Genomic DNA, 18,766 nt, shown 5'->3' on the forward strand with positions numbered 1-18,766 from the left:
CAATAGCATACTGGATTTCTTGTACAAAAATAAAGTCTGTAAACTTATTGAACACATCTCGTATATTAGATCCATTCTTCTTTCTGCTTCTTGTAATATCGGTTCTATCTTTTTCTCCAAATATTTTCTTACACCTGAGGCTATTCTCTATCTCTATAAATCTATTATTTGAAAATGCATAGTGTGCTGGTGAATCTCTACTCCATTTAGAAATTCTTGATAAGGTTCAGAAGCATATCTGTAATTTGGTTGGCTCCACTATTTATTCTCTCTGCCCCCCCCTCTCTCTCTCTCTCACACACACACACAGGCGTGATGTTGCTCGTTTCAATCTATTGTAACTAGTTTATATAAAAATATAAATAACTTTATTTTCCAAAAACATATAAAACTCGCAAGTTGGTGAACTGGCTTACATGCAACCGTTTTTATGTGAGCAAAATCACCAAAGGTTTAGTATTAGTATATAGATAGTTATCAGATGTAATTTGCAGAAACACACAAAGGAAAAAAAAAAAAGATTGGATGATTAAAAGAAAGTTTTACCTGCGAAAGTATATTCCTCATTGTATTCCAAGACACAATACGAGTTGCTTGCCCGCCGCCAGGCAAAGTATACATCACAGAATCCTTAAATTCACTCACAGCAAAATCAATAGCTTCCTTAAAGAGAAAGAGATATTAGAAGAATTCTTTATATGTTTTTTATAGATACCAGTAGCAAGACTGGATGTGGGTGTGTAAAAACTACATTAAAAACGAAATTTTACACATAATGTTAGAGTAAGTACAAAAGTGGAAAATTCCATTACAAGTTCGATTTAAAATTATAGCTATAATATGAAGGTGTTGCATCACAGACAGGTAGTTGTCAGAAACACATAGCAGATAAACTGATAAAATCTTTCTCTTATATTTTCAAAGCTGCAAAAAAGAGCTGTCGTATTTGGGACAACTGTGTATGTATACTATGTGCTGGAAAAGAAAAAGAGATATTGTATGGGTCAAAAGATAACCAGTAAATTAAAATGTGTATTTGAAAATTCGGTACTTATACAGAATAAGAATCGTGCTATTGTCAGAATTTTCTAGGCAGTTTACATAAAGCGCTGGAAGGTGCTGAACAAAAGTTTCATGATTTTTTAATGGAAAACATTATTTCCGTTAATGTAAAGACAAATGAAAAAAAAAAAAAAATGAAGACAATAATCTTTTTGTTCTTATAAAAAGGCTTAAACACATGAAAAATACAATAAATAATCATTGGGCAATTTTTACAAAAGTTTAAGAAAATTAAAATTGAAATTGAAATAAAAAAACACTCATTGTAAGGTAAGTTTTATGAATAATTTTTTTTTTTAATAATTGTAACAGCTGCGATTACAGACAGCAACGACACTTCACAGTTTACTAAGTTGAATATCTTTGGTTTATAAGTTCAGTGCTCATTGGTGTAAACATACAACTTCCTTTCGTCCATTCAGAGGCTATCTCTCAGGCAAGCTGGGCACGTAACAGGGTTTATAAAAAGGCTTAAACTCATGATAACTTCATCTTTCTTGGTTAGGGCCCGCCACTGACAACAAATCCATATGGGTTAGACCACTCTCCAACTTCTCTGTTGGGGTGCAACAAAACCCACTCGGACCTTTGGCTTTGGGTTCAACTTTGATGAGGAGACAAATAACCCAGAATGGCTACCATCAGATTCTGACTTCAATACGTTACACATACATGGACTTTTCTATTCGAGCAGGAGTTTCTAACCTTTTCGTCTTCGTTCATATACATGGACTCATTCTCCTACTAATAAAGATAATAAAGTTAGTTTTTTAAATGTTAGAAAGAGACATTGTTTTTCTATTCTACATATTGGTGACCACCAACGTGATACAAATATACAACCTTAAATGGACGTTCGTCGTCACTTGTTCTACATTTTAGTGACCCCCTTAAACATGCAGCCTTCAACAGCTTTGTTGGTTGTCTTCGTTTTTTTTTTTTTTTGTCCATTTTAAAAACAAACTTTTAGTACTGTTGAGACTTCTTATCGCTGTAACATTTTTCCTTTTATTAACAGAAGTACAAAAGCCAAACAAACGAAAAATCACCAGGCACTTGGAATTGAAAAACAAAGGAACGCATTTCACCAACCGGACACACTTTATGCGGAAAATGTGTCGCTATGTGCAACGACAGTTTTCTCCTAGGTCATAGTTATCAAGGTACAAAAAATGCAACAATAAAAACAAAAAAGAAGCAAGAAACGACCGTCAAGAAGACAAAATAATTTATAGATAAAAAAAAGAGGTAAAAAATAAGATGTAAAATGCTCATTCGCGCCTGCAACTGCTAAATTTGTCTCTTTAACAAGGTTCAACGGATGTTAAGTAACTATAAAAAAACATTAGAGAGATTGCCGAATAGACGGAAAGAAAGAAAACACTTTTTACAATGGACATTTTATCCTTTTACGTGTAGACGGAAATAAGTCAACAGAAGTTACTTCCCCTTAACTCTTGTCAATATCTCTTTTTGCCTTAGGGTAAATAAATCCATGATAATCCCTTATAGACAACGAAAATAAAACCGTGAATGTTCAATCAAAGTTATTTTCGTAATTCGTGTAGTTTAGTCTCTTCGGCAGCTGAGTTTCGACCACCTAACTCGACAGATTTTACTTTCCTTATCGTGCACACTGAAGTCGACTTTCTATTCATAATCTGGCTAAACTTAGGTGGAACAGACAGAGAAACAGGCAGACTAAGGGAAATGTAATATAGATAATTATAACACACTCATAGATAGGCAAAGTATGACTAACGAGGCTAAAAAGTATTTTTTTTTGTGTTGAAGCATGATTGTTTTATTTTATTTCTGTCAAATTAATTGAATAAAAAAATGAATTTCGTTGTTTGTTCCCAATTATGTTTTAACGCTTCCATACAACTTTATGAGAACTTCTGTCCATCCATAGAAACAACAAACACACTGACCTATAACTAGAAGACATTCAATATTCATATTTTTCACACACAAAATTAATGCATACACACAGAATCAAAACAACAATTTGAATTAACAAAGCCCTATCTAAAGAACTGTTATGATTCTAATGGGCAAAAGTATTAGAAGCATGAGAAGTATGAATGCACAAGAAATGAATAATTGTGCATCGAACACCTTAAAAATCAACAAAATGTATTTTAATATGGTCTAGTCCCACCTTTTGCGGAAATTACAGCCTCAATTCTCCGAGATATTGATGCATACAAATTGTGAATTGTTTCCAAATAAATTTTATCCCATTCTTCAGCTAAAACACCCTCCAGTTCTTTTAGAGAAGATGGCGGGGCGGCGGAAATCAATTTCTTACTTGAATTTCTAACATCGACCATAAGTGTTCAATAATGTTGAGATCTGGGGATTGTGCTGGCCAAATCAGATGCTAAGCGTCATTGGAATGTTCTTCGTGCCAATCTGTAAAAATTCTAGCCGTATGGATCATCATCTTGAAAACAGTTCTTGAACCATAGGATGTCACCCAAAATTTCTAAAGAGTCTCGGCTGATAATTTTTCCGTGAAGGGTAATCATTGCTCCAGCAGATTTCAAAGATTATATATGCATACATACATACATACATACATACATATATGTATATTATCTATATATATATATATATATATATATATATATATATATATATATATATATATATATATATATATATATATATATAACTACTTAATTTACTCACATAAAATTAATATACGAAAGTATAGATTTATGCGTAAACTTTAAGTATTTACTTCAAAAGTGCTCAATACGTAGGTAGAGCTAGTTAGTAATTTATAAAAGATATATGGCGATTAAGCTACACTGAATATTCGGCGTTTCATCCACTCTAGGATTCGTCAGGCTTATATATATATATATATATATATATATATATATATATATATATATATATATATATATATATATATATTCGTTGCACTTTATCATAACTATAGTCCATACAAAATTTTGACCAGATCAACTAATTAGTTTCTGAGAAAAAGTGGAACAGACAGACAGACTAAAAAAAATATGATAATAATAATAATAATAATAATAATAATAATAATAATAATAATAGATAGGTCAGTGTGGTTGTTGTTTCTATGGATGTTCAAAAATAATTAAAAATGTTTAAATAATTAAAAATGTTTAAATAATAAAAATGTTTAAATAATAAAAATAAATAATAAAAATGTTTAAATAAAAAATAAATAATAAAAATGTTTAAATAATAAAAATGTTTACATAATTAAAAATGTTTAAATAATAATAATAATAATAATAATAATAATAATAATAATAATAATAATAATAATAATAATAATAGATAGGTCAGTGTGGTTGTTGTTTTTATGGATGTTCAAAAATAATCAAAAATGTTTAAATAATTAAAAATGTTTAAATAATAAAAATAAATAATAAAAATGTTTAAATAAAAAAATGAATAAGAAAAATGTTTAAATAATAAAAATGTTTAAATAATTAAAAATGTTTAAATAATAATAATAATAATAGATAGGTCAGTGTGGTTGTTGTTTTTATGGATGTTCAAAAATAATTAAAAATGTTAAATAATTAAAAATGTTTAAATAATAAAAATAAATAATAAAAATGTTTAAATAAAAAAATGAATAAGAAAAATGTTTAAATAATAAAAATGTTTAAATAATTAAAAGTGTTTAAATAATAATAATAATAATAATAATAATAATAATAATAATAATAATATAGATAATAATAATAATAATAATAATAATAATAATAGATAGGTCAGTGTGGTTGTTGTTTCTATGGATGTTCAAAAGTACAAGACGTATGAGAATCATACGTGTTTAAAGAACTAAAAACCCACCAGTAACTCTGAGGAGTTATTCATTAAGATGTGTTCAGGGTAAACCCAGGCATTCTTCAGGTTGGCACGGAATCGCAGAGTGGCATGCAGAAGGCAGATATTGTGAATCATGGCTGGCCAAACAGGATTCGAACTCCTTTTTATAATGTTCGGGTCCAGGTGAGAAAACGATAGCAACATGTTCTCTTTGATGTGCTTCAAAATAAAATTGAAAAAAAAAAAAAATTAATACTGGAGAGACAAAAAGTATTACGAGTCTTTACAATTTCTCTTGACATTGGTTAATTCCTAACAGAAATAACAGTAACATGAAAATGAACTTCTCAAAAATCAGAAGCAAGCCGGATCAAGACATATACTCACAAAGAGCTCAGAAGCATTATTCAACGATATTACCCAGTATTAAAGCTGTTATATGACCAATAATATTCAGTACAAAAATTGGTATATCTATATATCTATAAAAGTGTGTGTGTGTGTGTGTGTGTGTGTGTGTGTGTGTGTGTGTGTGTGTGTGTGTGCATTTCCCTACACAATAACTGTCAATTTTCAGTCTACAGACTCGAAATTTGATGTACAGGATATGGAAATTTGTGAAAATCTTTGTAACCCGTGTTCGGCCAAAAAATTGGCTGTTAAGGGGTCAAAGTTCAACGATTTGACCTTTGAGAACTCTACCAAACTTCTCCGACAATTTTGGGTTTAAACACTTGGAATTTTAGATATAGGTTCCTTGGACATGGATCTAACTAAATAACTTGATTTGAGCCCAAAACAATAAATGTTAAGGGGTCATAATAGGGGTCAAATTTAAAAAAAAAATTAACCTCTGCGGTCTCTACCAAATTACTCAGACAATTTCTGGTCTAAACATTTGAAATTTTACATAAAGGGTATTCAGAGATAGGGCAAGCTTTTTAATCGGTTTCGGTTGAAAATTTGAGCTACCAATATATAAATGTATGTCTGTATGTTTGCATGTCTGCCTAAAAATTTCGACAGAGGCGACGGATTTTCACAAAATCAGTATCGTTTTGAAGCTCGACCCTTCAGATGACAAACACCGAAAAATTGGCTAAAAACATTAATATCTTCACCCTCAACTGGGCACTTTTCTACTGAGAGGGGTCGCTTTTTTGCACCGATATTTTCGAAAGTCATCCCCTCTTTTCGATTGACTAGCCTTAATTTAAAACTACGTCACTTCCGGTTTGCCGGTGGTCGTAACAGCAAAGACGTCAGGGTTTTTTCCCCGTTCTTTTACTCCTTCGTGGTATGGGTTCGAGCCTGCCTTCCTACTAACACTTTAAAAAACTTTTGAATTCTTTTTTTTGCTCAACATACACCGCCAAACACCCGGCACCCATGCTAGTATATATATATATATATATATATATATATAGTCATCCACTGTTTCGCTATTTCACAGCTCATCAATGCGGCTAGACAGGCAACTGCCTCAAGCCAGGATCGAAACTCAACCGCCCAAATGACAGTCAAGGCTTCTCACCATTGCGCTATACGGTTAATGCTGTGTGGGTAATGAATTAACGATGTTTTGACATCGTCCAAATGCCTCCACTCGATTTGTTTACACAAAGAGCGTCGCTTGATAGACTAATGGCAGTTTGTATATCACTTGCTCAAGCCAAGATAGGGAGCATTATAGTCATCCACATACAATACTGTTCCGCTGTTTTACAACTCATCAGTGCGGCTAGACAGGCAACTGCCTCAAGCCAGGATTGAAATTGTTATATATATATATATATATATATATATATATATATATATATATATATATATATATATATATATATGTCTAGCCGCATTGATGAGCTGTGAAATAACGAAACAGTGGATGACTATACATATATATATATATATACTAGCATGGGTGCCGGGTGTTTGGCGGTGTATGTTGAGCAAAAAAAAGAATATATATATATATATATATATATATATATATATATATATATATATATATATATATATATTCTTTTCTTAAAATATCAAAAATCTGCTGGTAAGTCATTTTGGACTGCTTTAATCCTGCAATTCAGCTTTTTATATCTCTGCCAAGATGCGGTCCTACCATATTTAGGATTAATTTTCCCACTTATAATTATATGCTATAATAATAATGATCCGCAAAATATAAATTTTCAGTTAAAATGAACAAAAATTCATGGAAAAATATTGAAAAATCGATTTCTTCCTTCTTTCACTCTTGGCCCATTTTTTTTTGCTCATAATTGTATATATATATATATATATATATATATATATATATATATATATATATATATATATATATATATATATATATATATATACTAAAAGATGTATTCGGTGCATAAAACGTAATGTTTAATTCCTTTAAAAAAATGAAGTAAAAACAACGGAAAGAAACTGAGACATGTGCATGCGAGTAGATCAGAAATTCGTTGAGTAGGTTGGGAAATGTCCTCACACACATTTTCACTGTTATAGATATACTAGGGGGGTACCCGGCGTTGCCCGAATTTTTGGAGTTGTGTGTGCTCGGGCAGCGGTGGGGGTGTTAATCAAAACATAAGAATAAGCGAAGTAAAAAACAAACAAACAGGAAAACAGAAAAACGAACGTTAAAACTTATCTGAAAAATAAAGCGGGGGGTACCCGGGAGGTGGGTGGGTGGGTGGTAATCAAAACATAAGAATAAGCGAAGTAAATATTTTTAAATATTAAATAAAATTTAAAAAATCGAAAAAAAACACAAAAAAAACTAACGTAAAGCAAACGAACGATGGTAAATGTAAAAATCGGAAAAACAAAAACAAAAAAGAAAACAGTAAAACGAACGTTAAAACTACCCCCCCCCAAAAAAAACACGTGAGAAATGGCTTAAATAAGCCTGTTTCGATATTAAAATTAAAAAATAGGTGGATACCCGGGTGTTTTTGGGTGTGTGTGGTCGGTCGGGATGGGGGTGTTAATGAAAACCTAAGAATAAGCGAAGTAAAAAAAAAAAACCCAGAAAAACGAACGTTAGGTGAAAAATGGCTTAAATAAACCTGCTTCAATATTTAAATTTAAAAAATCGAAAAAAAAAGACATCTCACACCACAATTCGAACCCAAAACGTTTAGATAATTAACCAACGCTCTATCCAACCGAGCTAACACGACGTACACGAAATTTAGTCAGTTCTTCAACTATTTAAAATAAATCAGGTCATGATGTCATCTGACGCATGCGTAGAACCGATCTCGTCATGAGAGGACGGTTTTTGTTGACCCCCCCCTGTAGAAAATTGTTGATTTCAGGGTGAAAAATGAACGTTTTTGGCCAATTTTTCGACATTTTTTGAGCGAAGGATGGAGCTTTAATATGATATCAAGTTTGTTAATTTTTGTTCTGTCTGTCGAAAGTTTTTAGCGACACACAAACACACATACATATATACAAACACACATTTTCGCTTTTATATATATAGACTAGCGGGGGGGGGGTACCCGGCGTTGCCCGAGTGTTTGTAGGTGTGTGTGGTTGTTAATGAAAACCTAAGAATAAGCGAAGTAAAAAGAGAAAACATAAAACGAAGCGGGGGGTACGCGGGGGGGGGGTTAATCAAAACATCGAAAAAAATACAAAAAAAAACTAACGTAAGGCAAACGAACAATGTTAAATGTAAAAATCTGAAAAACAAAAAAGAAAACAGAAAAACGAACGTTAAAACTACCCCCCCCCAAAAAAAAACACGTGAAAAATGGCTTAAATAAGCCTGTTTCGATATTAAAATTTAAAAAATCGGTGTGTACCCGGGTGTTTTTGGGTGTGTGTCATCGGTCGAGGGTGTTAATGAAAACCTAAGAATAAGCGAAGTAAAAAAAAAAAAAAAAAACAGAAAAACGAACGTTAGATGAAAAATGGCTTAAATAACACTGGTTCAATATTTGAATTTAAAAAAATCGAAAAAAAAAAGAAATCTCACACCACGATTCGAACCCAAAACGTTTAGATAATTAACCAACGCTCTAACCAACCGAGGTAACACGACGTCCATGAAATTTAGTCAGTTCTTCAACTATTTAAAGTAAATCAGGTCATGACGTCATCTGACGCATGCGTAGAACCGGTCGTCGTCACGAGAGGACCGTTTTTGTTGACCCCCCCTGTCGAAAATTATCGACTTCGGGGTGAAAAAATGAACGGTTTTGGTCAATTTTTCGATATTTTTCGGGCGAAGGATGGAACTTCAATATGATTCCAAGTTTGTTAATTTTTGTTCTGTCTGTCGAAAGATTTTAGCGGACACACAAACACACATACAAACATACATACATACACACATTTTCGCTTTTATATATATAGATAGATATATATATAAATATCTATGACATCTTCTATCATATAAATCTCACGTCTCTGTTTAAACGTATGTATGCATGCATGTATGTATGTATGTATGTATGTATGTCTGTCTGCCTAAACTTTCGACAGAGGTGACGGATTTTCACGAGATTGGTATCGTTTTGAAGCTCGACCCTTCGGGCGATAAATATCGAAAAATTGGCTAAAAACATTCATTCCTTCACCTTCAACTGGGCACTTTTCTACAGGGAGGGGTCGCTTTTTTCGCCGATATTTTCGAAAGTCATCCACTCTTTTCGATTGACTAGCCTTAATTTAAACCTACGTCACTTCAGGTTTGGCGATGGGCGCAACAGCAAAGACGTTACATTTTTTCCTGTTTTTCTCCCCTTCTTTGCAGTGCGAGTTTGAACCTGCCTGCGTATTACCAGTTTTTTTTTTTTTTTTGCTCAACACACACCTGCAACGCCGGGCACCCACGCTAGTCATATATAAAAAGTAGACATCCTACAATCAACAATGTCAATTATGAATATTTTAAAGTGCTTACTAACTGACTTCAGCAAATCATCAACTAAAAAAAAAAATTAATTTTTGTAATTTTAAAATTTTATAATTTTTATCTTACCAATACTTTTTTTTTGTTCTAAAACTTTGGTAAATTTTACAGATTTGTTTTGTTTATGAGGGAACAACCGATGTTTGTATGTTAATACTGGGTATTTCCTCCATGGACCCATCAGAAAAAAAAAGCAGAAGGTTCTTATAGCAATGTAACAGATAACACACAAAAAAAAAAAACTCACATCGAATCCATCTTCAGTTGTGGGGGACATTTTGTAATCACTATCTATTGCACCTATTTACAATGCCTCCCCCCGGGACAGAGTTAGACTCCAGGGTTGTAATCACTATCTATTGTAATCACTATCTATTGATAACAAAATTGTTAACAATAACAATTATATTACTCTGTTGTTATATCTAAAAAAACAAACATGCAGCTTTTGATTAAAAAATTGACGGATTGATTGTTGCTATTTCTCCTGATGAGTTAAGGGCAAAATAGATTCACTGATTGATATAATAATTAAGTGATTGATTTTGCGCTACGAAACAGATACTGCCAAGAATTGTAAATGTCAACTAAATTAAAGGGGAAAAAAGATGGTCAACATCATGAACTTTAGAACATAGTCTTTTGTCATTTATTCACTATATTGTTCTGTAATTACATTGAGCTTCTTAAATAAGAATTGGTATATATTATAAGAAAATATATTTCCACAGAAATATATATATATATATATATATATATATATATATATATATATATATATATATATATATATAGTTTTTTAAAGCGAAAACTTATTATTCGAACGAAGAATACAATTCTAAGTAATTTCCTTAACCCATGGATTTTCGACATAGGCTCATCTCCTCAGAGGAAAAGTCATTAACAAAATATTAAATGTTATTTGAAAAAATTTTGCTATTCAGAAAATATAAAGTAAAGATTACATCTTTTTAAGGGATAAAGAAGATAAGGGTTGAACCAAAGAAAGGATATACGATTTTGGTGCCCGAATGGACTAATAATTCTCGAATAAAAAGGGGTGATGTTGTTAGACTCCAAATTGGTTGAAGAAATCAACATTGAAGGTAAATTCCAATCCTTTTCGATATCGTATCCTGGATAATTGGTAAGGATCCATTGGAGATTGATGATCATAGATTTATTCCATCTCATTGTTTTAGTAATGAAATCTCTGTAGAAAGTATCCGTAGATTTAATATTTTGCTAATGACTTTTCCTCTGAAGAGATAAGCCTACATCGAAAATCCATGGGTTAAGGAAATTACTTAGAATTGTATTGTTTGTTCAAATAATAAATTATGTTGAAAAATTATATTTTTCTGAATGAAATTTAAATATAAAAAAAATATAAATTATATTTTGCTCTATTTAGTATATTGAGCAATTCTTATTTGGCTGTGATTGTCTTATATAATAATATTACCTCCCAAAAATATTTTGTAAGACTTGATATCACAGGATTCAATAATCTGTGATCCTATTCACCTTAGTATTCTGCGATTATATATATATATATATATATATATATATATATATATATATATATATATATATATATATATATATATATATATATATATATATATATCTCGAATCGAATAAAAATTTGCAAAGAGAATGCTTACAGTAGGAGAGTCCATGACCAGCCTGAGAGAATTGTTTAAAAGGTGTGAAGGAATTTGGCAGGAGTTGACATCAATGGAAAGCCAACAGCGAAACATCGGGTTGACAATTTTTTTCTCTTTCAACCAAGATAAAATATTGACTAGAAGGTCAGGCCAACTGTGGGCATTGTTCAGTAACAACCAGATGCCCTGCAAAAAACAACAGCAAATTAATTATTTTATTTATTTATTTTTTTGTAATGATAATTATTTTTCCAAAAGAAATGGAAATTATATTATCAATCATAAAAGTCACTATTTACACACACATATAGAGATATCAAGTTATGAAAAAATATGGCAATCAAGCTACACAGAATCTTCTGCATTTAATCCCAGTAAAGAATCATCGGGTTAAAATGTATCAAATTCCTTTTAACTGTTGTTTTTATATATCCTCGTGATGCTTAGTTTAGATTCATTTATATTCACGCCTGTGAGTTAGTGTTCATTAGCCAATGGCCGTGATTCACTTAGACAACGGTTTGGCTAGCATCTATATCCTATTCTATTGTTGTTTTCTATAGGTTGGTGCACCTTTTTCTTTTGTGAATGTGTTGAATTAATAGTTTAGCTTATTTTAACACGTGCTTGCTTGGAGTACTTTTTAAATAGATAGATAGATAGATACATTAGCAAAAATATTAGAAAAACCCTAGTCAATATCTATATATCCTGCTAGCTGTACTGACCCAAGGTTCCATTAAAATTTCTTTTGAAATTTTTTATTTAAAAAGAATGAAATAAGACCTATGTAAGGAAAAAAATAATGAAATAAAAAGCAAATAAAAAGCGATAACTCTTACTAAAAGAATAAGAATTATTTCCCTTAACTGATTTTTCTTTTAAAAGGTGACTTTAAGAATTTCTATATTAGGAAACTATCAAATCGGATTAAGTATTTTTTTTTTTAAATTAATTGAAGAAAGGTATTCTATTCTATAGCAAATAACATTGTACAACTATAAGAACTAAAAGTTAGCTAGTCAGAATCAAATATTGATATGTCAGTCAAAGTTGTGTTTTCCGACAACGCGTCTATCACAGAAAACACAACTCTGGCTTTCATACATTTGCGCCAAGCGTATTCTTCCGGCATTTCAAAATAACACTAATGACAGACAACACGTGGATTCTTTACTAACTGTTTTTTCTTCAATTAAACATCATGGCGAGGAAAATTTTTTTTAAAAATGTATAAAATTCTGAGGATTTCATTTATAGCCGAAATATTAATTTTAAACAAATAAATATTTGTTAATTTTCATAATATTGCGTTGTAATTTGGCTTCTAAACGTATTTTATATGTATTTTATTTTATTGTTTAAATGCTATTTAAGTTTAACTTTTAAAATCTGGTACAACCTAGTTTTATAGATGAGATTACACTCGCAGTTGGATTAAGTCTCTGTTCCAAATTTAAAATAATAAAGCAAAAAGTTATCTTTGATGTCTTTCAAAAATTCAGACCCAAATTTTAAAAATGAAGTAATGCAAAAATCAAATAGTATGGTTTAATTGTGCCCCTAAACCAAAACCAGTCTGTAGTCTGTAGAGAAATGGGGACGTTAATGGATGGTAACATTTTATGTTAATAAGACTAAACTTTGTTTCTTTAACAATTACAAGAAAACTTAACCAACGGTTGCTATGACTAATAAAACACGACTTGAGAGCTTTTCCTTCAACCTCTTCGGCTTAACATTCACAGACAAAATGAATTGGAACACATACATTGAAGACATTGCCAAGGTTGCTCCAAAGAAGGTGGGATCTCTCTACCATGCTAGAAAACTATTCACACCTGACGGTATCCTACATTTTTACAAAGCTACCACTCCCCCATGCATGAAGTATTGCTGCCACATTTGGGCTGGTGCATCTATCACTAGTTTCTCCTTAGAAAAGCTCCCAGTAAGAGTCTCCAACCTAATAGGTCCCACACTATCAACGAAACTCCAACCTCTGTCCCATCGCCGCTATGTTGCATCCCTGTGCCCGTTTTACAAGTCTTTTAACGGAATGTGCTCTGACAAACTTACAGCACTTGCATAAATACTTCCAACTAACCTGACAAACAGCAAAATCTCAACCCTTCACTATAGAGATCCCCAGATGCCAGGAAGCTTTCTACTCTAATAAGTTTTGTCCCCAGAACTGCTAGACTTTGGAATTTCCTCCAGAGATCCTGCTTCCCTCTCTGTACTGACATGTAGAAGTTCAAGTGTAATATGAGCAGACATCTTGCTGCGCAACTCCCTACTTAGTGTTCCTGTAGATATGATTCCAAACAGTAGCCCCTTATGTCCAAGTCGCACTGTGCCTTGTTTGGGGTGAATAAGAGTAAGAAAAAAAAAAGAAAGAAACCATGAATTTTCGCATGCACATCTGTCGTATCAAAGAACCCTAATTTCTTAGCTGAATCCAAATTTAAAGGTAACAGTCAATCATTATGGTTCAGTTGTGTATCTACACTCATTTATTTTTTACTTTTATTCATCCCAAGCAAGGCATATTGTCCTTGAAATGCGAGGGGCTACTGTGAATTAAGGCTCATATTTATATGGGCATTCTAAGAGGTTAGTTTTGCAGCAAATATACTTGTTCACGTTACATTTAAATTTCTGCATATTGGTACAATCGGGGAAAACTGGGAGCAAGGAAGGAATTCCAAAGGCTAGCTATTTGAGGAAAGAAACTATTAGAGTAGATAGCCTTCCCCCCATCAGTGAAGGGGTGGAATTTTGCTGCTTGTTGCATTTGTTGGAAATATTTATGTTGATGGGGCACAAGTGCAGCAAGTTCATTGGATCACATTCCGTTCAAGTACTTGTAAAACAAGCACAATGATACAACATTGTGGTGATGGGACAGGGGCTAAAGCTTAGTAGACTTCTAGCTTTTATAACTTATGTAGTTACATAAATTATTTTTTAAGTTTCTGAAATTTTGGAGATGAGTATTTATTACAGTTTTGAATTTTGGAGATGAAGACAGATTGTTTATATTACATGTTTCGATTGGACTATTGTCCTCATCTTGAGTGATATTTGTGCAACGTTTCAGCCATTGTAGCCTTCGATATTCGTTAGGCATTTAGTCGTCATTTTGGATTGTTTTTGTTGTTGTTGTCATTGTTTTACGGCGTATCAACCCTTTCAAGTTATTTAATGCCAAATCCAGTTATTTTGAAGAAAATTTTTTTAATAGAATATATATTTTTTTCAAGTCGGTTTCTATTTAACCTATAGTTGGGACCCTAACAAGTACTATCACTCCGGTTCAGAGTGGACCTGGGAGCAATGGCAATTAAAGGGTGGCTCCACACTCCCCAAAGCCCGCAAGCTAGGGCGTCACCATCGGATATAGTTTCAGGTCATAGCCAGGACCATCATTTTGGAAAGATGACAACTAACATGCCTGACTAAGGTCAAAGACTACACCAACCGAAATATGTCTGACGAAGATCGAAGGCTACACCGACCGAAACATTGCACAAATAGCACTCAGGATGAGAACAATAGTCGGATCAAAACAATATAAACAATGAGGATTTATTATTCAAATCATTTGGACTCTTTGGACTATTGTTTTCATCTTGAGTGTTATTTTCACAACCTTCTGATCGAGGTGTATTTTGTCGAACTCGGGAATCTTTCCGTCGAACTCGAGAATCTGCATGGAATTTCGAACAGAACCTTTTATTTAATCCACGGGTGCAGCATGCTCTCGTTTCGGTCAGCCATGACTAGGAAGAAATCGTAAATAATTCACAATTGTAATTTTGAGTTTTGCCCACACGAACAACTGAACCATCAAGTTCTAGAAGAGCATAACTTACAACTGAATTACTAAGTACTTTATCCACTACGCCACATACCCTGAAATCATTGTCCTTTTTCTTATATTTCTTTCTTTATGTTTGTCATATTTTAAAAACATTTTAACGGAATCTGCGACACACCTAAATAATTCAATAAAAAAAAAAAAATGGTCACCTCACTCATTTTCTGCCAAATAAATTTTTTAATCTTCGTTTCAATAATGGATGAATAAATGGAGACATTTAAGGAGATGGTTTCAAAATGGCCTTTTCCTTTCGAACAGTTAGAAAAGTAGACTTCAGCGTTGATACTTGGATCAAAGGCCAGCATTAAAATTGGCGTTGTTGGGTTGGTTTGGTCTATTATTAGGGGCACGTTCAGCAAGGAATCGTTTACAAATCTGAAAGAAAATAAATAAATAAATAAATAAATTAATTAATTAATTAAGATAAGTAGTTGATGAAATAATTGGAAAGCTTAAAATCACTAATGTATTTTAACCGGAAGTTGTTTTTTTTGTTTTTTGTTTTTTCGGAAGAGAATAAGGCAAAGGGGAATTAATTCAAATTTTAATGATATTTTATTGAACAATTGGAGCTTGTGTGGATTGGTGAACGCATTTCAGGTGAAACCATAATTACATTGTGTCACGTCGAAATTAGTATAGAATCAAAAAATTACCAAAAAATGATCAAATAATTCCGCTAACCCCGTCATTAATTGCTTGAAGTCATGAACTCATTTCCGCAACGATCAATTGGGAAACAAATTTTATTTGAACTTTTCATTAAAAAAATTTTCCATAAAATTCGTTACGTCATCAAAACTCGATACTTCTACACATAACTGTTAACAAACCCAAACAGAGTAGAACGATAAAGAACGATACACCGGGTGGTTAAGATTATAAATTCGTATATCTGCAGGCTGGAAATGTAAAGAAAACAACAATTCATTTTAAAACTTTTATTGAAAAATTCAATTCGAGTAACTTGATTATGAAGTAGAGCTGACATCTATTCAATGTAGCCGCCGTCAGCCTCAATCACCGTCTGGATATGGGTCCCGAACAAAAAGCATGCTTTTTTTTTTTTACAAGCGCTAGCTGGAGCTCGGCAAATACTTGGCTGATGGCGGTGATCAAACCAAATTTGTTTTTTGCATCTATTTCTATTATTATTATTATTATTATTATTATTATTATTATTATTATTATTATTATTATTATTGTTATTATTATTATTGTTATTATTATTAATATTATTATTATTATTGTTATTAATATTATTGTTGTTGTTAGTATTATTACTATTCTTATTATTATTGTTGTTATTATTATTATTGTTATTATGATTATTGTTATTATCATTATTATTGTTATCATTATTTATTATTATTATTGTTATTATTATTATCATTATTATTGTTATTATTATTATTTTTATTATTATTGTTGTTATTGTTATTATTATTATTATTTTTATTATTATTTTTTTATTATTATTATATTATTATTATTATTGTTGTTGTTATTGTTATTATTATTATTATTTTTATTATTATTATTATTATCTTTATTATTATTATTATTATTTTTATTATTATTGTTATTATCATTATTTTTATTATCTTTATTATTATTTTTTTTATTATTATTATTATTGTTATTATCATTATTTTTATTATCTTTATTATTATTATTATTATTATTTATTATTATTATTATTATTATTATTATTATTATTATTATTATGCTTCTTCTTCATTATTTTTAATTTCATTCTTTTTATTCTTCTGATTATTTTTATATTTATTTTTTATTCTTTACATTTCTTCTCCCTGTCATTGCCATGTTATATGATATTGTGTAGTTTGTTTTGCTTATTTTATTATTCACTTCCTTTATGTATTTGATTTTTCCTCGATATACTGATCTAATTAAAGCTTCGTTATAATAATCCTTACTTTTATCGAATACTGGCAGTTCAGCCCGACTTTGCTCGGTGTCTATGTACTATTCATAATTTTATGTGCATATATATATATATATATATATATATATATATATATATATATATATATATATATATATATATATATATATATATATATATATATTCAAAAGTTTATCTCATGTCCTAAAATCTCAAGTTTAGACCCAAAATTGGCGGAGGAGTTTGGTAGAGTCTGCAAAGGTCAACTCTTTCAACCCTGACCTCTTGGTAGCCAAATTCTCGCCCAAAATCTGATCGAAATGCTTGCTGTATGTCTGAATACCCTCTATGTAAAATTTCAAATGTTTAGACCCAAAATTGGCTGAATAGTTTGCTAGAGGCCGCAAAGGTCAAATCTTTTGAACTTTGACCCCTTGGCAGCCAAATTTTCGGCCAAAAGCCGATTAAAAAGCTTGTCCTATGTCTAAATATGCTTTATATAAAATTTCAAATGTTTAAGCCAAAAATTGGCTGAGAAATTTGGTAGAGACTGCAGAGGTCATTTTCTTTTTTAACTTTGACCCCGATTTTGACCCTTTAACCTTTATTTCAAAAACAAACGGCCCAGTCGTTTTGGAGTCCATAGAGAACGAACTCACACAGACACACATATACACACAAAGTGCCTTATATATATATATATATATATATATATATATATATATATATATATATATATATAATGAGTAAGTGATACATGATAAAAAAACATGAAGAAAGTGCGCAATGCTGCTGTAGAGCAAAGTATGTTTTTACTAGGGTTTTTAGTCTGCTTGGTTACGCATGCTTCAATTACCGAGTTGTGTTAACGATCCGATAATTTCAGACTTCACATTTATTTATTTCTGTGAAGTCTGGTGAAATTATCGGATCGTTAACACAACTCGGTAATCAAAACATGTGTAACCAAGCAGATTAAAAATGGGAGTAAAAACATGTAGAGAGAGATAGAGAGAGAGAGAGAGAGGGGGAGAGAGAGAGACAGACAGACAAAGAGAGAGAGAGAGAGAGAGAGAGAGAGAGTAGACTTTTTACCCGTTAAAACGAGAAAAAGGAAAAAATTATAAACCGTTGATTTAGAATGAGTGTTTCATGCCAAATTGATGATGCTAAATTTGTGCTCATTTTTGCATTAAATACTAATCCCTAAGAATCCCTATTGATTCCTGACTGCGCATTGAACGGATACTAGTTCAGTGCACTTTTTCATAAGAAAGATTCATACAAAATTGTAGCCGGATCGGCTTACTAGTTTCTGAAAAAAAAAAAACAATGAAATGAACAAACAAACAGACAAGCTACTTGTTCAATTTTTATATGAGAGTTTTGTAAATTTAACATAATATGACATGATCCCCCCGCCTTAAATTCCGTAAAAAATATTTTATAAACAGGATTGTCTCATAGACTTT

The 18,766-nt window shown here is 31.4% G+C and overlaps 1 protein-coding gene across 1 annotated transcript in view; it reads right to left on the reverse strand.

Moving 5' to 3' along the window:
- Positions 1 to 18,766, reverse strand: part of LOC145248285 (dynein axonemal heavy chain 5-like) — a 280,837-nt gene that overhangs the window by 21,543 nt on the left and 240,528 nt on the right. Inside the window, 4 exon segments of the mRNA XM_080110158.1 lie at positions 547 to 663; positions 4,915 to 5,109; positions 11,497 to 11,685; positions 15,535 to 15,760. Coding sequence (XP_079966284.1) covers positions 547 to 663; positions 4,915 to 5,109; positions 11,497 to 11,685; positions 15,535 to 15,760 — 727 coding nt within the window.

Source organism: Euprymna scolopes, chromosome 26 (assembly GCF_053919585.1).
Source record: "Euprymna scolopes isolate OS-2025 chromosome 26, ASM5391958v1, whole genome shotgun sequence".
NCBI classification, from domain to species: domain Eukaryota; kingdom Metazoa; phylum Mollusca; class Cephalopoda; order Sepiida; family Sepiolidae; genus Euprymna; species Euprymna scolopes.